The 22,021-nt window shown below is 29.2% G+C and overlaps 2 protein-coding genes across 2 annotated transcripts in view; one reads left to right on the top strand and one right to left on the bottom strand.

Annotated features, from left to right (window-relative positions):
• Window positions 1-1,158, bottom strand: part of LOC105364319 (band 4.1-like protein 4) — a 69,958-nt gene extending 68,800 nt beyond the window's left edge. Inside the window, exon 1 of the mRNA XM_011502216.1 lies at window positions 990-1,158. The gene's annotated coding sequence lies outside the window, so the exon portion shown is untranslated. The remainder of the gene's footprint in view (window positions 1-989) is intronic.
• Window positions 1,159-5,187: 4,029 nt separating this feature from the next.
• Window positions 5,188-22,021, top strand: part of LOC105364317 (thyroid receptor-interacting protein 11) — a 65,629-nt gene continuing 48,795 nt past the window's right edge. The window contains exons 1-2 of the mRNA XM_011502215.1: window positions 5,188-5,845; window positions 6,223-6,302. Coding sequence (XP_011500517.1) covers window positions 5,737-5,845; window positions 6,223-6,302 — 189 coding nt within the window. The 5' untranslated portion in view covers window positions 5,188-5,736. The remainder of the gene's footprint in view (window positions 5,846-6,222; window positions 6,303-22,021) is intronic.

Below are 22,021 nucleotides of genomic sequence, written 5' to 3'. Positions count from 1 at the left end.
ACTAGCTACTAGCTACTAGCTACTAGCTACTCGCCACTCGCTACTCCACACCCGACAACATATTGCCGACCTTTACTCCATACGCTCCAATCCGCCCAGCCTCCCTCCGATTTTTTTAATGATCGCCTCGATAGCGCCGAGCCCACAAGCCCACGCATCAACCCCCGTTACAAACCAAATAACTAGCATTTTCATTTTCATGCCTTGACGATCCCAATAAAAATCAATAGGTCGCCTGGAAATTCGATGTTTTTACAATCGCTTTATGTGCCTAACAGGCCCTGCCGCTGCTAATACGCCCTACATTATATAGCGTTCAATTCGTTTGACATTGCGCGCTCTCGAAAAGCGACAACAGAGGCCATTGTTCCACTTTAGTAATTAACCGCGTGGAATGCAACACCAGCAACTCCAAAGATAAATATAAAATCCCGCGCTCTTGAGAGAGCACGCAATAACTACGTAATATAACTGACGTTATTATATTAACTATCATCCTCTCCCACACCCACCAATACCATCCCCCAATCCCGGCTAAATAAAATCCGCGTGACGAGAGGATGGACTTGGCAAACGTACGCAAGTCCCCCAAGTCACGAATCGAGCTTGTACGCGTGTTGTGCGGCCTTTGTCGCGTAATGGTCGAAGCCGAGGCCGCGCCAAGATCTCATCCTCCAGTCCAACTTCCCGGCCAGCCGATAAACCCGCGGTTAATCGGGCCCACGAACCGTTAAAGGGCCCGGCTAAAGCGCCCGAGCCGATCGCGGCTTCGGGGTCGTCGACATCCCCCTCGATCGGCCAGCGCGCGAATAAACCACCGCCGGCCATTTTTAAAGGGCCCGGATCCTGGGAAGGGCCGCCCGCGGTCCCCGTCGGTCCTCGCCGGCCGATCGCCCGTGGAGGTTAGGTCGGGCGTCCACGCACTAACGCACCAACGCACCAACGCACCAACGCACCAACGCACCAACGCACCTAACGTATTAACGTACCTGCGAGTCTGGGCCCAGGGGCGTAGACGGACGTCAACGGGACGAGCTCGGTGGTCCCTAGCACTGTCGGGGGCCTCGGGGCCAACCCGGAGACCGGGCGCATCTCGCGATCCTGCGGCTCGGTTGCGACGGGCTCGAGGAGTCGAGGGCCACGCGCTGCCCAAACACTGGCTCGAATCGGACTGAAGAGACGAGACTCCGCGCGACGAGTTCCGCCACCGCCACCGCCACCGCCACCGCCGCCGCCGTCACTGACTCTTCCCCACCTCCGGGCGACCCCCACTCCGAAACCATTGGCGGCTAGGAGCCTCGACGCTAGCGAGGACGCGACCGTGGTGCCCGCGGGAGGTGGTCGCGCGAGTCCGGGGGCAGGCATCGCGTAGCCGACCGATTCGAGAGGCCGCCGAGAGAGTCGGTGATCGCTTCGATCCGCGTCCAGGACTCGATCTGCCTAGCGGCAACGGCGACATTATTGAGCGACCTCGCGAACGACAAGGAGTTCGGAACGTAAGACTCTTCCGGGGGTTTACTGTAATTAAGCAGCTTCCTACTTCCGCGACGTCTGATCAGAAGTTGGCACGGGTGATGAGGGCCGGCGAGGGCCGGCGAGGGCCGGCGTGGGTCAGCGAGGAACGGCGGGGGACGAGGTGTCAACGACAGACAGGGCCGAAGCACAGTATTGTGGGCCCCTGTACTTCTTGCCATCAAATCTAACGGGTTAGCGAGTGGGGGCGGCAACTCGAGCGGAAGCTCGTAACTTCCTCCCATCTTGCCCCCGTGACGCCGGGCGGGAGGGCCTGAAAATAGCGCGGCTAGAAGGCGGTTCGATTTCCGCTGGGGCGAAATCTCCGTCTGCCCCGAGTAGCCTACGGCACTGGGGGAAATTCTCGGAAATCGCAGCCTGGCTATCGCGATTTTTCCTGCTATATTTGGGTAAGGCTTGTAAGGCTGTGGGGTCGCCTCTCGCAGCAGCCTGCCCCCGTTGGAAAAAGCTACGCCCGGACAGAAATAACTGTCCACTTTGTCCTGTTTGCCCTCGAAGAGCCGCGGTGCATAGCATGCATATTCGTGGGCATTGTTCCCGAGATCGTTGACTTCCAGGAGAAGGAACGTTCCTTAAAACCTCCAGCCGACCCGGGCACCAGCCTGCCCCTCTCGACGCCTTTTATTTTGCCCTCGGGGGAACAATCTTAATAACGTCTCTTGTCAATTATTAACGTATCTTTATTAATTCAGCGCCTCTCGAAGTATCTTAACAGATTATTCTCTCGTGTTTCACGAGGATCTGTCTATTGAAATGAGTGGAAAGCGTTTCCCTTATCACTGTCACTTTCGACTGCTCTAATCCGTTGTAACGATCGGCACTAAAAACTCCTACTTAACGATGCTTTCAAGCTAACATCTACTCAACCTACTTTATCTTATATTCGTTTCATCCTTATTTCAATGTAAGTTTTTCAATTACAAGTTAACCTTTTTAATTCAGGCTTTTCAGTATTGAATTTACTAAGTGTAAATTACTGTTTAATTCATTAGACAAAGAATTACATTTACTATAAAAGTCTTTTCATCATCATTATATTTACACTGAAAAGAGGAAAAAGATTTTAATTATGATAAAATAATCAACATATTTAAATATTCCAAATTACGAGTATCAACTACTAACGGTTTATGCAATAAAATTTCTGTTAAGTAGCGGCCTATATTATTAATCTAATATCACTATCATTATTTAATGGTAAATTTGATTAAAATTTTAAAAAAACTCTTGTTCTAACGTTAATTGGAAGAATGATTATACCTAAATAATTATTTTATCAATCCCCATTATAAAAGCTAATGTAAATACACGTACACACATATTGAATTGATACAACAATATATACAATGTATTTGTACTGTATTATTTTTAAAAACTCAGCAATCAATATTTACATTTTTTTAAGTAAACATTATATTTATTGGAAAAGAAACTTATTGAATTTTAAGACAATTATTATAACTTTAAGAAAATACTAAAAATGCCTTAGTTTAATTGAATTGTTTAGGGGCTTCGCCATTGATTTTCGTCCTTTTTAATAGATTAGTTAATTATGAATGTTTATTGAACAATGTCTATTACATTAACGTGTACGATGACACAAATTTAATACTGTTTATCCTGGATTCTAAAATGTATTGGAATAATTATAATAATTATTATTATAATAATATTATCTATAGCATCTTTAAATCTATTTTAAATGCTCATTTTATTCATTTTACAGGACCTATTTATCAATATTGCTGATACAGTAGATTTCTGTTTTATCATGCCCACCTCAACCTGTATTCTACATTATCGTGTGTTGCTAATCCAATGAGCATTAATAATTTTGTATGTCCTTGTCGAATTATTCTTGCTTTTTACCTTTCCGAGTAAATTTCATTTAAAACATCTTATGTACTTATATTATTATTTTCAGTGAGGCCAAGTAACGAAATAAAAACATTTAACTTTATTACAAATAATTATAATACAATAATGATAATGTATACATAAGAATTAGTAAACTTCTAAATATTTTTATATTTGTTAAGAAACGTTGAAAACTCAACGTTTTTATTTATTTTTAAATTACAGTTTTTATGCTATTTTGCATATTCACTGATACAAAGATTATATTAATAAATTAGAGTATCGATGATAACAAATCGAGATAATTTAATTGTTATAATATCGATCGTAAATTCCATAATTATAGGTGTTTTAGATTTATAATTATACTTTCTTTTAACTGCTTAGTCTGCTGACGTAATTTCCAACTATTCTTTACATACTTCTAAAACATTCTATAATTCAAATGGAATATTACTCTTCCCCGTAATATTTTAAGGGATTTCTATAAAGGAATTATTTAATTACCGTAAACAAATGTATATATATATATATATAAATATTTAAAACTAAACATCGAAGGAGTCGAAAGTCATTCGTAATTATATCTGTACCTAAAAAACAATTTTAAACAACAATAAACATAAAATTTTATTGAATAAAAACGAACAATATGCAGTTACTAAGCAAATACTTATGAATTTTAATGAAAATTAGTGAATTTTTACAGCTATATGACAAATAAACTTTTTCATAATGATATTTATTTTGAGGTATTGTATTTTAAAATTACAATAGCCTAACCTAAAGAAATTCATCCAAAACTCAGAATTCGATTGCATTACGTATAGATTAAAAATTATTCGCATAAGCAATATTAAATTCTAATACAAATTTTTTTGAAATACCAATATTTTTTAGATAGAACTATACATTGCAAAGATTTGATATTCGTGTATACTTACCGTCAATTGAATGTCACTCAATGTTTTTATGTCTATAAAATATAAGTTTGTTATTTAAATGGAACGCCCATTCGTACATGTATCTTGTAAAATATAAGCTTGTTCGTATACATTTTAATTATAAATCTGAAATTTGTGTTATTCGAAATTTTAATTATCCGGCATTTAAATAGTACCCAAATTTTTTATGAAAATATCGAAACTTTACAATAGCATTATTTTCTAATCAGCTTTTGAAACATCCTAAAACATTGAATGAAAATTAATTTTCATTATTATAATATTAATTATTATTATAAATATTATTAATAATACATTTATATCAATAAAGTTGTTGTCTACATTTATAATACATTTAACTTCATTGCTAAATATTTAAGTAATACCCAAGAATTTCTATGTAAATAAACAATTTCTCTACTGTTTTGCTTATAAATAAGATATTTTTCATAAACTCTAAGTGCCATTACTTCTTGAAGTAGTTTTTTCATCTTATTAATGACCAAGAAATTCAGTTTACGTTTATATAGGCCTTGGGCAATACGAATCTGCTGCAAACTGGTAATTAACAATATTGGAATTTAATACACAATTTATGGCAATGAAATATTTAACAAAAACTTGAGAGAAAATGTACATGCTAGTTTTTCACAATAATAAGAGTGGTTTAACATAAATTAACATAGAATTAATAATATTAATGAAACTGTGGTGTATTACACTTAACCTTAAAATGACTCGTTGCATTAAATACACGCAATCCCTCGCTAGAAAAGGTATCTGAAATTTAAATTAACAAAACCATTCTTCAGTTGACAATAATTAAGATATATGGAACGAATATATTTACCTAATCTAATAAAAAATAATCCACGCAAAGTTGTGTGTGCAATACTCCACTCCTCTCTTATTTTCGAATATTCAATATTCGATCCTCCAACGTGTATTTTCCATCGTAGAACATTCGGTTATCGCGTCATCTTCCAATGTAGCCTTTCTTTAACTGGAAAAAAAAGCAAAATATCGTTGCGAGTGCATTGCAATTTTCAAAGAAGACGCATAGAACTTCATTGCCTTATTGTCAATAAAATAGCCAACCAATTTCGGCTTTATAAATCTAGTTTCGTGTGAGAATATAATCTAGGGAATTTTGTCGTCCGACATTATCAGCTGATAAAAACCCCCAGACAACAGTGTTATTTTATTTTCCTAGCATAAATTTTTATTTCACAGTGTTGCTTTCGTTTAGTTATCGCGTATTTGTTTTTTTTTGTGCATATCTGTCGCGATTTCGCGACCAAAAACGAGAGGCAAACTGTTTCCGAGTTAAAGAATCGTGGGCGTAGTACGGGCCCGGAAAAACCGAACATCAGTGGCAAAGGAAGAAGTGTTGACGTGGGAAATGTCGTGGCTCAATGACGGCCTTTCCCCAGCCATTCTTACGCATTTAAAAGGACAAATTAAGAATTTTACCCAAGAAGTCCTTTCTGACGGCATTATTAGTGAAACTGGTGAGTAAAGATGCTTTTATATGTGAAAGTACGTTGAATTTCGACCTGAATGGCGGACTGGATAAAATGTTAGGTTATTTGGATAGAATCAAAACATCGATTTCACCTCTCTCGATGAAAGAATGCAGTAGACTTGGATGCGTGCGAATGCGCATGCATTTGTTTAATTGTAGTAAGCGCGAATGTGAAAAATTTAAATGGTCTCGTTTTGTGTGAAGGTAGTTCGACTTTGTATTTGTAACAAATTTATATTTTTACTATACAATTATGTGCATTTTGTAGTTAATTTAATTTGTGAAAGCCTTGGAAATGGTAATGTGCCAGTCATATGTATTATTATTTTAGATATTTTATATTTATTTATTATTTTTTATTAGATGATCGTTCAAATAATTTGGAACAAACTAATGAAGAATGCGATCGATTGCAGGCGTTGCTCAATTCCAAAGACGAAATTGTAAGTAAAAGTAATTTATTTTTCTCTATTTTCGTAGCGTTGATTTCAGAATTAGGCGCACATTCCAGGCACAAATAATATTTTTTACGCATATCTACCCCGAAACTTAATAAACATCCCTTGGCCATCTGTTTATTTACCTAGTCGAAGATAAGCCTTTTTTTTTTTTTTTTTTTTTTTTTATAATCACGATATTTTGACAGATGTCCTTTTTTTCTTTTCCCAATAAGCTTAACAAAACACGCAACGCTCTGTCAAACTTATGATGGAGTGCATTGATATCCACACATTTTTCGAACAAAGGTGTGTTTATTACATTTGGAGCAATAGCGACAAAACTACAACTAAAGGAGCATTGCCGATAACAACGAGATTATCAATATTGATAAAATACAAATGTAAAATAATTATTCGATTGCCAGTTTCAAGTGTTGTCAATTTTTTAGAAACCTATATATATATATATATATATATATATATATATATATATATATATCAACTTCAATAATAATGGTGAAAAGAAGTAGCTTACGATTGTAATAATGTAGGTTATAAAATAATTTTCATATTCCTAATAATATATAAATATAATTTCTAAATTAGACTATCGAATGCCATTATTATAGAAATATTTCACTACTGGCTAGGATTTTCAATTTTAAAAACAGGAGAAAAAAAGAAAGAAAGGAAAGTATTATTCACATTGTATATAAATTAAGCATTTAAAAATTTCATTCTCTATTCACTAGTAAATTACCTATTTATGTAAAGCAGTATAAATGTTGTGGCTGTATAGATTATAAAAAACAATTCGTTTTAGTGATCTTGATCTTGAATTTAGTAGAAGTAATAAGTATTTGTTGTTCAAGTTCAACTGGATATCTTAAACTCGATAAACAGAAACATCATTTGTTCATCAAAGAAAACGTTAATATGGAAAAATTTTAATTTAAATATACGGCTCTGTTAGAAAATCAAGATAAGAGTAATTTAAAATTCTTTGGATTCAATATTGCATCAATTTTTCCAAAACATGTTTTTAAAGCAAATGATTATCGAAGTATTCTATAGAACGAGAAAAAAAATGATATATTAGATAAAACCCGAATAAGCTAATAAAAATGTGTAGTATAAAAAAATCAAAGTGTCGATTAAATTTCATAGATTAAATGGCAAACTCTTAAAGATGTATCAAAGAAAAGAAAAATAATATTACCTTTAATCGTTATAAATGTATAAATAATTATGAAATTAATATGCAGATCTATTTCTGAAATATTAAAAAAAAAAACAAAAAAAACAAACAAACAAACAAAAACAAAAACAAAACAAAAACAAAAAATAACACTATTTACTGTTAAGTGCAATAAGATATATTATATATTGAATTTCCTGCCTAGTTTTGTCAAATAATTATTACATTTGGAAATAACAAAAATATTTTTTCCATATCGTTGTAAAATTTTGATATTTAATTAATAATAATGATAAGATTAGCGTCTGTGGAAGGCAGGTAAATATCGAATTACGGACGTGTTGCGGAAATTAATTATTTTCTTTCATAAGCACATGGCTATTTTAACAAACTTATTATTTTAATATTAAAAAACTTTGCCATCGATTATATACAAAAAATCATTTAACATATCGAATAATCAAAAGTACGAGAGCTCGATTTTCCATATCGTTCCGTTCGTTTACCGTTTACGTCACCAGGAAGGGACCTTCCATTGGAAGGAAAAGGCAATCTAATTTTTACACTACCAGAGTTAGAAGTCTCGGATGATAGTTTTCCAGCATACGACGCTCGCGACATTTTTGAACACCTGTTTATAAAGTGAAACACTTCTTACATGTTGCTTATCGTTCCGCAACTGAATAATAAAAAGGCCCGAACGTGAAGAAGTCGGTACAATATAAATTTGCGTAACACGGAGCTCGCCTTATCACCCACCTTCTTCCTACATTTGCTATCGCACGGCTGCATACACTAGTGCAAACGCAGGGGGTTGGTGGGAAAAAGAAGAATTTCAAAAGTGGTACTTCCGTAAGTCGATAGATAGTGGATATCTTTGGACCCACACAACAACGGACTACCAATACTACTCCGTTTCCACGCCCCATACCCTCGAAACTCTTCGGCACTCATTGTTGTACGGTGGCACCTTATCTACTTCATAATTTATATCCAAGTAGAAAGTGAAATTATTGTACTTTGTAGAGCTTTGGCTTGAATTATCATTTTCCACTTACTGTTTCGAGTTTCGTTTTATAACGATTATTGTTTCCTTAGTTCAGCGGCTCGGATAATATTTGAATAAAAATTTAGAGAGATTGTCGTTCATACCTGATCCATAAATCAAACTCATAAATATTATTCACTTTATAAAAGCGTGGGTTAATTTTAATAATTACAATGTCTGTTACGAAAAAGTTTGAATATCGCGTAAATTGCACGCGTAGAATGAGTGTTCTTGTATCGATGAATTAATTAATTATCAAGGAACAGAAGATTAGAAAAACAGAGCTAAAGGATATAAGTTATATAAGGATATAAGATAATTTTCAATTACTAAGATATGTTTTATCATAGTTTCATAATTTCTACCATTTCTCCTTCTTTTTTTAACATTGTAAGTAGATTAAAAATAAAAACAAAAACAAAACAAAATAACAGCTTAATTAAATTATACGAAATTAGGAAAGAAATAATTTAAAGTACAGATATTTACACGTAAATTTTATTATGAAAGTGATTTCAATAAAAAAAATTTAGTAAACTCTAAAACAGATATTGCGCTTATTATCTACATATTAATTACAGAATTCTACAAAATTGTTATCAAATAATGAGATGCCTGGAAAATTATTGTTATTTCGACGGTGTTCCTGTTTTGAAATGGAATATTAGGTATAAAAAGAATCACGAGGCATTTACAAAACATTGCACAATAAAGAATTTTTCATTAAATTTGATGTCAATTTATTGAAAACAATCTGTTCACGCGCACAACCATACGCGAGACAAAATTTCGGCAAAAAAGATTTGAAATTTCTCGTAATGTATATTCATCTTTAGAATATTTAATGTTAATCTAATTAATATGAACATGAATATTTTGTTTAAATATAATTTTTTTTTTTTTTTTTTTTTTTTTTTTTTTTTTTTTTTTTTTTTAAATAAAACAATTGTGTTAGTTTAAATGGAACATACGAATCCTTTAATTCGTAATGGTTTTGTAATTTCACCACTGTTTTAAAGTGTGCATATTAAAAAGAAAAAAAAACATTTTCATTCTTTAGATCAATTTCAATTTCCTATCGACTATAAAACGGCAGGGATTTAACTGTCGTGAAATAAATAGTTCTTAAGTTAGTAAATCATAATTAAACATGTTCTAACTGGAATTCTTATAAATCGATTTCAAGCATTATAATATTAAGATGAATTAAAATTAAAGATAAATTAAAATTGAAAAGTTATTTTACAATACAAATTATAATTTCTTTTAAACATTCTACAATTATTGTTAAACATTATAATTATATCATTAAATATAGAGAGCACAAGAACTTCAATTCCATGACAAAAGCAGTACATTATTGAAAATTTTATTTTAAATATTAAGTTTTTAGTATTTTCAATAACCGTGCAGATAATTAATAAAGCATAATTTTTTTTATCGAACCTTACTATCGTTAAAAAAATACTACTTTCAACAACATTTAATAAAAACAATTTTCAAATCTAAGAGTAATTTTTTACGATTTTTTCTGCTACCTTTTCACCTCATTTTTTCTTTTTTTTTTTTAATATTTTTTTTCAATACCTTATTTGCATGACGATGATAAAAACTAAATTTGATTTAATTTTATGAAAATGATATACAATGAATAAAAATCAATATTTTAAAAGGAATTTTATGAATAATTAAGAGAAGTTAATTAAAATATGAATTTTCATTTGTAATTACACGATAATTCAATCGACCTTTCGTTAGATGCTATTTTAAAATTACAAAAATTGAATTCTCATTTAGTATAATAAAAATGAACTACTAAAAGTTTATTAATATTTTTATTGTTCTTATGTTGAAGGCATAATCAGTTTGGAAGGCATATTTTTTTTTTCAGTTGTAATTTGTCAGTTAATTATATAAGCTTATATTTTTTTCTAAATATAATTTCCTGTATATATTTATTTTTAAAAGCATATCCGAAATTTTGAAATTACATTTGTTTTCCTGAATAGAATTATGGGTCGATCGAAATAGCATAATAAAACTATTATTACGCATCGATCAGCTTTGAAACGTATTTTCATAATTTCTCTTTTTCCAATAATATTTAAAAGGCTATTTTACTGCTCTACATGTATTTTAAATTCTTTTCTATAAGATTTTAAATGTTTTCATGAGTCATTTTCAAGCAGGTAAAAGACCCTCCGTTATTACATTCAACATGTAAGCCTCGAATATACTTAAGACTCATTGTTCACTCGGACCATATTTATTACTTATTTTCATTTGAATATTTGACATTATTGTCTGCGCGTTACCGAAAAGAAATACCAAGGGTTCATATTATTTCTTTCACTAATGTGTGCATTCATGTTGTAACTATAAGCTAATGATATTTCTATACTTTATTCATTTACATGGATATTTATCATCAGCCATATTTATTACTTGGTTTGGGATTCAGGGCTCGAAGACGGAATATAGCATAAACTGCTTCACCGATGCATTTTGTGTACGCATTGATGCATCGCCTATCAAATAACTCAAATGAATAATAAGTTCGTTTGCAAATAGACCACCCACTTATGAACTTATAAATATTTTCATTTTTTATTTCCAAGAGTAGATTCTTGCCTAATGTCATCTGAACAATACCATTTTACATTCAATACAGACGCACGCAGCTTTCGACTAATGTATATGTAAACATAAGAAGTTTCGTTTTTATCATAATAATAATAATAATAATAATAATAATAATAATAATAATGATGATGATGATGATGATGATGATGATGATGATGATGATGATGATGATGATGATGATGATGATGATGATGATGATGATGATGATGATGATGATGATGATGATGATGATGATGATGATGATGATGATGATGATGATGATGATGATGATGATGATGATGATGATGATGATGATGATGATGATGATGATGATGATGATGATGATGATGATGATGATGATGATGATGATGATGATGATGATGATGATGATGATGATGATGATGATGATGATGATGATGATGATGATGATGATGATGATGATGATGATGATGATGATGATGATGATGATGATGATGATGATGATGATGATGATGATGATGATGATGATGATGATGATGATGATGATGATGATGATGATGATGATGATGATGATGATGATGATGATGATGATGATGATGATGATGATGATGATGATGATGATGATGATGATGATGATGATGATGATGATGATGATGATGATGATGATGATGATGATGATGATGATGATGATGATGATGATGATGATGATGATGATGATGACGATGATGACGATGACGATGACGATGATGATGACGATGACGATGATTATATTATTATTATTATCATTATTATTATTATTATTATTATTATTATTATTATTATTGTATTCTGTAAGTAATTTGCATAGACTATTACGGTTAAACTTAGTGCGTGAGCTCTCTAAACTTTCGACAGGAATATTTTGCTCGTGAAAAATCAATGGTGGACCTTACGTGTAATTTCAAGATGATTTAAACTTACCGGTGCGAATTCATCACATTTTCATCCAGCCTTCATGGACTGTAAACGACTAGGAATATTATATATTCACAGTTAGTTAGTATCGTCGTTCCGTAAACTAAGGGCATTATCGTATAAACGGTGATAAGGAGCAGCCAAGCAAAATTGATTTTATATAAATATCTTTGCTAGCGCGACATAACCTTCTCAAACAATAATAATAATTATATTTCAAATGATTGAATTATTAAAATTAAAAGGGGTTTATAGCTTAAAGGAACGCCGAGTAATAAAAAAAATTAAGAAGAATTATGTAATTTAAGTCTATAATACTTCAATAATACGATAATCTAGCGATTATGCAGTGTCTAAACAATGTAACATATTATTTTAGTTTATATTTATCATGTTCACTATAATTTGTTTTCAACGCTTCAAGCATCATTATGCGTGCGCGTGTTTATGTACATAGTGTAGAAATTCGATACAAAAAGTATAAAAACAATGGATTTACGGTGGTAGATTAATAAAGATTTAAACTATATTTAACGCTCTACAATATTTTAGAGTATTCCTAGAGCACAGTCAATTCTTATTTATAAACTTGATCTTTCTATCAATGCGCATGCAAGTGGGGCGCAAATATTTTGCTTAAAATATCGGAAAATTAAAATGATAATTCTGGAACATACAATTTTATAATTTCTTACTATATAGTCTTAGGAAATTTTCATTCATTTAAGAAATCAGTTGCCAATAGACAACTTATTAGTTAGAATCTTTATTACATTAACTACTGAAGTTATAATTACAGCCATTTATGTATTTGAAAATTTTCATAGTTTCGAGAAAAATAATAAAAAAAAAAAATATTCTGCATAAACATACATAAACATAAGAAATAAAACGTTACAAAAACATTATGCATTTCTACAATTTATAAAATGATCGAACGAAGATATTTTAGCTTAAAAGTCTACTATTTGGAAGAATAATAAAAGTAAGCTAAAATAGATGTAAAAACAGCTTGATTATAAAGAATTATCGTAATTGTTATTTCATAAGGTTGTTTGGTTTAAATGAACATGCTGGACATTGATGCCCGAGACCCACCTAATACTAAATTCTATGAAGCATAAATATTGTTCGCTCAAAAGTAAACATTTGAATAAATTCGTGATTCATAGGTGTGTAGCAAATAGCAAGTGATATCTAGCAATTTCAGAGCCATAAAATATGAGTAGCTTGTTTTAATGCCGTGTAATCGCATTAAAAATTTTTAAAAAACACATTCTATCATTATTATAAAATATATGAATAAGAAAAGAAATGAAATTTAGTTCTAATCTTATGTTACTATATCGTCTATTTTTCAATATAAATTGCTTAGTTAGACATCATAGATTTAGAGTAATATATACTCGTTTATAATAATATGCAAATGAATAATCCAGACCAATATTTGTTTAAGTAAGGATATTAACTTTCTCATGATTGAAAAAAGATAATAAAGTTTCAAACGAATTGTAATTTAACAATAACAAACTAATTTGCCATTATTTCATTAAAATAGATCTGCTTCTCTATTATAAAATATCGGAAGTTTGCAAAAAGAGTTGTAAAAACATTTAAGCTTAATTTGTATCACATTGTTCGTGCGCCATTAATAACTTAGTAATAATAATTTAGCTCTTGTATAATTGAAATTAATCAATTTTAAATTCTTATCGTTATTTTATATTGTGAGATTTAAATAATTTCATTGTTTTCACTACAATCCATTTTCATATTGATGATTCATTAGCCAGATTGCAAAATATATATTATTAAAAGTTATTTTTACGATAATGAATAAAGCAAATAATCAGTAGTTTTTATAGCGCTAGTAAAAATATTTAAATAAACATTACAAGTAAATAGATGGTGTTGCTGAAAATATAATACTTAAAGGAAACTCAAATTCTGTATTATCATAATCGAAAGCAACGATGTTATGAATTGAACTAATCGATTGTAAAAGAAAAAATGCAACATGTCATTATTCGTTACGATTATATAAAAATTAAATAAGTTTTTTATAATATCAAAAATCCTGTTGTTTTATTGGTCAAAATAATTAATTATGTTTTTTTTTTTTTTTATATTCTTTTAATGTATGCGAAATCATTTATGAATTATTTGTAATTTGTAGTTTATTTTCATTTCTCCATTTATTCAAATTCAATTAAAGAGATGGCGACACTTGCCCGGTTGTCGTTTTTCGCATCAACTAATTTTTAAACTTTTAACCTAAGTTTCTCGATTATTGGAAATAAGTTCGATAAATTCATTTTATAATTCTTAAAATCTAATGATAGAATCGATTATCAAATGTATAATCTACGAAATACCTTCTTGAACTTCTGAAATACTCGTAAATGTATATATATATATATATATATATATATATATATAAAAAAAAAACCTTAACCACATGCCATTGAATGAACGCAACCGATGCTCAGCAGTCGAAACGTCGCTTTTATGTTATTATTTCAAAATAAACAACGGAATATAAACATTCCATCATATTTTGTTTAAACATTACACGAAATCCAGTCTTTGAACAAAGTTATTAATTTTTCATTTAAATACATGCATACAGAATTTTATTTTTAAAATATGTATTAAACAATACATAATCTATACTTGAAAGAATATATATTTAAAAATCACTTATATTTTGTTATGAAAATATTTTTATATTATTACAAAATCATTAATGGGTAAGTTATAATCAAGTCTGACGTAACTTTAAGTATGATGTACGTCGATGTGCGTGTTTCATCATTAAGAAAAGAAATTGTAGCTTAATGAGAAAAATAGAGTTCAAGCCAAAATTTTTGCCCTGCCATCGTACGAAGTAAGACTACAATTGTAATATTAAATATATTTACTAGATTTCATTACAATAACGTTAAATTACACGAAACAAAATTGAGAAATTATTTCTATTAAAATTTCTCTATTAAATTAAATTAAATATTACAATGTTGAATAAATATAGTTCATTAGATCATCAACTACGTTAAATAATTGATTTTAATTTTACGGAGTTTTCCTTATTCTGAAGCTAATTTTACTGAGAAATAAATAGTGTATGGTAATTTAATAAAAATTATTTTTAATAGTTAACTACTTGTTGTAATTTTAATACATCATTAATGTTCTTTACGTACTCAATATTCAATTATGAAGTCTATGATGTTTCGTATAAAATATCCAATATGCAAATAGTGAAGTTTTGTCATTGACAACGGTAGATGCAAGTCAAGACAAAACTTGTATGTGTATCGAGTGTATAAATAGTTACTACACATATATACATTTTTTTCTTCTTCTTCTTTTTTTTTTTAATGTAAAGCGCTCAAGGTAGGTTACATATTACGTCCAACCGTATTTAACATATCAAGTTTATTGCTAAAAATAATATAATTTCTTTTTTCATAAATTTGGAATGTTCATATATTGCTGAAATCGATGAATGGATTCTTCATTATTACGATCAAGTGCCGGGATGTACAAATAATGTTTTTATTATGTTTCATCGAAATATTTGTTAAAATTTTTTCGCTAATTAGCTAAAAACCAAGGAGAATTATGTTTTTATGTTTATCGATTAATTTAAAACATGATTGATCACTAATAAATATTGATCACTAATAATACTGTTTCAATAGTATTTATTATAGCGAATATTTATTTGAAAGTAAAGTTAGGTTACAATACAATTCAAAAGTTAATAAATATATTTAATTTAACTTTACAGTTTAAACATTCATTTTTTTAAACTATGGAATAGCCATGGACATTTTATACATACATAAATTCACTATGGGTTCTCGATATATGGATAACAGAAGTATGATTTAACAAAGTCCAGCTTGAATTTCACGTTCTATACAATAATTTCAATGTTAATAAATAATATATACTACTTTACCCCAATTATATGTGAAACAGGGGATTATATAAATAAATTTAATAACAGTTAGGGTCATTTTAAATTCAATGCACAGTCATTGTATGAAATATTTGATATTTATCCAAAGTATATAAGCAATTCGTTATTTTAATTAATATAATGAAACACACTTATGTAAAAGAACATCTTACAGCATTCAAACAACAACTTCATGAACCTTATATTATTTTAGTTTTTATTTAATTCCTGTATTATAATTTATATGTAATTATATAATGATACTAAATTAATAAAGTACACGCATTGAATTGAAATATGAATGAACGAACTGTAAATATACTTCTACGTAAGTTTATTTCAAACTAAACGTAATGAAACACTCGTTAGTCATAAATTACATATATCCATTAAATCAATTAGAATATAAATTGAATAGCTTGTAAAAATTTCTCCTTTTAATTAAATTTTCATGATGTTTAATATAAAAATATAATATAAAATCTATATATTATATAAGTAACATCGTTTAATTGCCCTGTCTTATTGTCATAAATAAAATAAAAAGTAATAACTAAATTTTTGACTTGGCGCAATAACGAACATTACTAAACATTTATTTTAATAGATGATGAATAGAACAATTAATGATTACTTGTTAAAACATACCAATATATTTTTTTACGATAATACATATATAATGTGTATTTATTCAAAATTTATCCATAATTATTGTTGTAACCACATAGCATTAAGTAAGTAGCGTACATACATATATAAGTAGTATAATAACATTAATGATACGTTTTATAAAACAAAAAAATATTAATGTTTTATCAATAAATTGCTTATTAGTGTTTATTTCATACAATAATCCACAATTATGTATAGCTAAACAAATTAATAATAATATTTATTAATGTAATGCAGATTTCAATATTAAATGAAAATCTACTTTTATTTAAAATCTACATATCGGATAATATAAATATTTAAATAGGCAATGACTGTGTATTCAATAAGATTAGTCTAATATGCAATTACCTTTAATTTATTATATAAATCATATAGTATTTGTTTCATACTATATTGCGCATTATTATCAGTATCAAATTTATTTAAACTGTGAATTGTAAAATAATAATAATAAGAGCAAACAGTTTGACATTATACTGGATTGAAAGCGCTTATGCAGATGAATTTTTTAATTTAAAGCCAAATAGAGTTGAACGAATGAAAACAATGTCATTGTTATAAATAAAAATCTTATAAAATAGATTTAAATCCATAAGAAGTCCATAAGAAGCCTATTTTCTCCTATCTGATTAATTCGTGACACTTTGTGTTGCATTATTGGAAAAAACAAGCAACCTTGCTACTTATCCTTCATAAAGTTTTAAACTTGAAGCATATAATAAAACATATATCTTAATTATTTATTTCCAATAATTTTTATTAAATAATAAAAACTTCAATGTAGTAAAAACATATGATTTTATAAACGAATAATTATAATAATATACATTAGAACTTTTGCGTAATGAAATTGTAATAATGATTTACTAAATTGATATAGTAGATAATTGTAAAATTAATATCAATCATTACAAGAGATTTAATGTCTTTTAATATTTTCATAATTATAATTAGCACACATCTTTGATACTTTTTTATCATTACAGTTTGGTTAAGAACAAAAAATACATAAAGTGTAGAAGAAGCTAGTGAAGTTTTCTTTATTAATATAATCAATGTAAGATACGTATAAATAAATATAAAGGCTGTATGCTTTTATATAAAATATCATGAAAAATATCATAAAAAAAAAAATAATAATAATAATAATATAAAAATATGTTTATTTGATTGAAAATAGTAATTATCGAAAGAAGGCATGCGTGTGTAAATGAAAATTTTTTAATAATGAATCATCAATTGTTTAAAACGAATTTAATAACGAACGGAGGAATAAATGGCCCCGATCATAATGTTTATTAAAAAATTTTATTCAAAATGTTTTTAACGAATATAAGGATTTCAAAATTAAGTATGCGAATGATAATTAACGCATAATGACAAATTAACGTTTGTTGTGTGCAAAGAAGGAAGACTTGGGGAAAAATACGAGCATTTTTACTCATTTGGACGTCGTATTTTCACGGCGTATGCTCTCCTTTCGACCAAACTTACCAAAGTCTATGCACTTCTTTATTCGAGTCGTTCTTACATCGAAATCACTCCATGGAATTGGACACTCGGGCCACGTCACGAACTCGATAATATCTACAAGCTAATATATAGTAAAACAATGCAATCATGTGATAACGGGTTCTTAAAATGTAAATAGTTAAAGTTTCTAGGATGCTGTTTCAAAATTATTATTATTATTCAACTGAAATTAGTTTAAAAGTTTTTTGTAGCTGACTTGTACACAAAATTTGTTAATTAATATTTAAAAATGGAAAAATTCATGGTTTATTATAGTAAAGAAGTTAAATTTCTTATTTATTTATATCATATCTTTATTATCTGTATTATTTATTAATTTATTATAAAAGCTTGTAATAAAGAAGTTTCTGGAGTTTTTGAAATAAATGTAGAATCGAATACATATATGGTTAGTTTATTAAATATATATATATGTATATATAAATCCAATAAAATGTATATTAAAAGAATTCTTGCTTTTACAAAATATTATATAAAGTGAGCTGTTGTTCAAGATGTGTATTTTATACTTCATGATGTTTGGTTGTAAAGTACAGTATTAATTAAATATATTGTAATATTTGAATTTATTATAAAAGATAAGAGATTAGGTAAGAAATTATAATGCGTGTTCGCTATGTAATTTCATTCGTCCATTCAATAAAATTGCATCTTTTCATATTGATTTATTTTTTGTTTATAAATATTGATATATTAATAATATTAATTTGTAATGCATTGCATAAATTTATTCTAGTTTTTTAATACAAAAATTATGTATTAGTTGTATGTAGCGTCATTTAATCTTACCTATATTACTAATATATCTAAGAAAAAATTGATAAATATAAATAAATTTGTGAGGATTATCATTATTATTATAATACTAAAGCAAGTACAGTGGATTTTAATTGTAAAAATAAGGATTTTCAATTCAGACATATACGTATGCGTAGCAATTAAGCATGTAACATGAAAGAAATTAAATATATTTAAGTCCTTGAATTTATGAATATATATATATATATATATATTTTTTTTTTTTTTCTATACGTAATCGAACATTTCGTCCATTCTTCGAAATTAAACTTAATTTAAATTATTTTATTTGTTTAAAAATGTGTCTGTCTATTCAATAAATAGTTTTACATACTGATAAATTTTATTGTTTTAATTGTATTATTTGAGTTTCTTATAGCAGATGTACAAAGATACCTTAATTGTTTATCGTTATCTTAAATTTATAATCCAAGACTCTGATATGTGAAGTAAGAGATATGAAAATCATTAAACAGGAGACACAAGTATAATTGCAATTTATAACTCCATACCTTACGTATGCTTAGTTTTTTAACTAAATTTTTGATAAATTAATTGTTGATAAATTGTAAGAAACGTGTAAAGCTTCCTTATTTATATAAAAAGAAGTACTATAATATAATAATTTCTATTTGTACTTAGATAATAAATATATGGTAGTTGAATTTATGTAAATTAATTTCAGAGCATTTGTAAAATATGTTTGATTTTTAAACGAGTTTACCATAAAATAACTGTGATAATGAAATGTTATCGTAATAGCTATTAAACGAAATATAATTATAATTTTATAAAATATTCATAAATATATATGATCGGATTATATAATTCTTACAATTGTATTTCGACTATCAATGTTCGTTAAAAAAAAAATATTTAAGTTTTTGTTAATATTATTCATTAGTGATTAATATTAATAAATAAATAAATAAAAATCATAATAGTGATTGTAAGTATTAGACTTAATTGATTTGTCAAATTGTTAAAGGAACTCGGATAAGGACATTATTAAGTAGATTAATCTATTTTTAAAATAATCCTATTATTTTAAAATTGACTAGAAACATGTAGAATACATATTCATAAATCTAATTTCTCTGTTTTTTGAAAAGGCGATATCAAGGATAATCTGAAAAAAAAAACATTATGTATTTGCAAATCACATTAGAAAAAAAAAAAAACAGAAGCATTATCTTTATTAATTCGTATGATTTTATTAATTCGTTTGTGAACAATTTTATTAAAAAAATTAATTAAAAAATTTACTGAAACTTTAATTTAATTAAAATATTGATTAAACTTCTTCGGCAACTTTTTATACTTTATCAGCTTCGCTAATACTTTCTCAAATATTTTGTACAATTCTTCTGTATGTACTTTACAGACGTTCTACCATGTATTAAATATACTTTTATATTAGATTATATATACTCGACAGGCAAAATTTTTTCTCTAAGTTCATATAACATCGTTATATTATTTATATTATTTGTATGATACAATGCAATCTTCTTTAAAGTCCAAAAATTAAAATATAATTTTAATTGACTTGAAAAAAAAATTGTAAAAAATTTACTTATTTTATGGCTTAGTATATTATTGGCATCTTATGGCTAAAATTACAAGGTACTTTTAATCAATAGATTTTTTGTTATTTTTTGTTTTTTTTGTTTTTTTTTTTATTGTTTTCGTTATATTATTTTTTGTTTTTTTTTTGTTTTTTTTTTTTTTTTTTTTTTTGTTTTTGTTTTTGTATTATATAAAGTTGAAAAAAGGATTATACGTGGTTTTAAAACGTGTATTTGTAACGTAACTTTAAAATTAAATGAAATGTACATGATAGTTGCTTTAACCTTTATATTAGCTTTTTCCTTTTGTGCGATAACCAAAATAATGCATGTTACTATTTTTTCACAATATCGAATTTACTTAGAGAGAAATATATTCATAATACAAATAAAAGTGATCAGATTTTTTTTTCTGCTTTTGCTATTGCCTTTGCTTTTCCATTTCCTTTCCCTTTTCCTTTCATATGTGATATATACACATGTTATATAAACACATAATAATTTATTGTGAAAACGAATTTTTGTGCGAATGGTAATTTTTCAGCATTACGATGGTAAATTGTAAATCCCCGTGATAGATTAAATATTTCAATATCGAGTAACGATTTTGATTTTCTTTCATGTAATGTAATAAATTGACTGGGGCTATTGATTATTCTACAATTAAACATGCACAATATTATAAACAGTCGCTTTTTATATATCAGACCGACAATATTAATTGTACTGCTATTGGATTTGATAGGTCGAAAAATGTTACGTACTATTATGTATGAAATACGAAGGTTAAACAGAGTTGCATTATAACTTGAAATGTATGTTAAACGGCATTTTAAGTAGCCACTTGAAAAGCTTCTTTCACACGTGGATTGAGCAGTTCAATAACGGGCTTCAGCGATTGGTCGAGCGCCAATTCCAAAGGCCTGATATTTCCAAATTTAGAATAAACATCCTGAGACCCGGGACTCGGCTGCAACTACGTCATCGTCATTCGCCTTCGACTCCCGAGGGAGTCTCGGAAAGCCTCGTAATCGTTGTTTCGCGCTCAACGGCAGAGCTTGAGCGAAGCCGCGCAAGAGAGCAGCTCTTTATAAGGCGAAGATCGGAAAAAAGACGAGCTCGGAAGAAAGGTGCATTAATGCTCGGCCCTAAATCAACAAGTGCCAGCCGAGAAGCTCGGGGGAGGCTTTACGGTGCTCTCACTTATCGCAGCGCAAACTGAGATAAGGGCGGCAAACAGAAAGAGAAGAGTGAGAGAGCGCACTAGTGCGAGCGCGCGCTCGCAACAGCGAGATGATGAGAGTGTGTGAGAGAGAGAGAGAGTGAGAGAGAGAGAGAGAGAGAGAGAGAGAGAGAGAGAGAGAGAGTGAGAGAGAGAGA

This window comes from Ceratosolen solmsi, unplaced genomic scaffold (assembly GCF_000503995.2).
Source record: "Ceratosolen solmsi marchali unplaced genomic scaffold, CerSol_1.0 scaffold31, whole genome shotgun sequence".
Taxonomy (NCBI): Eukaryota; Metazoa; Arthropoda; class Insecta; order Hymenoptera; family Agaonidae; genus Ceratosolen; species Ceratosolen solmsi.
This window is presented reverse-complemented; position numbering and strand designations above follow the sequence as displayed.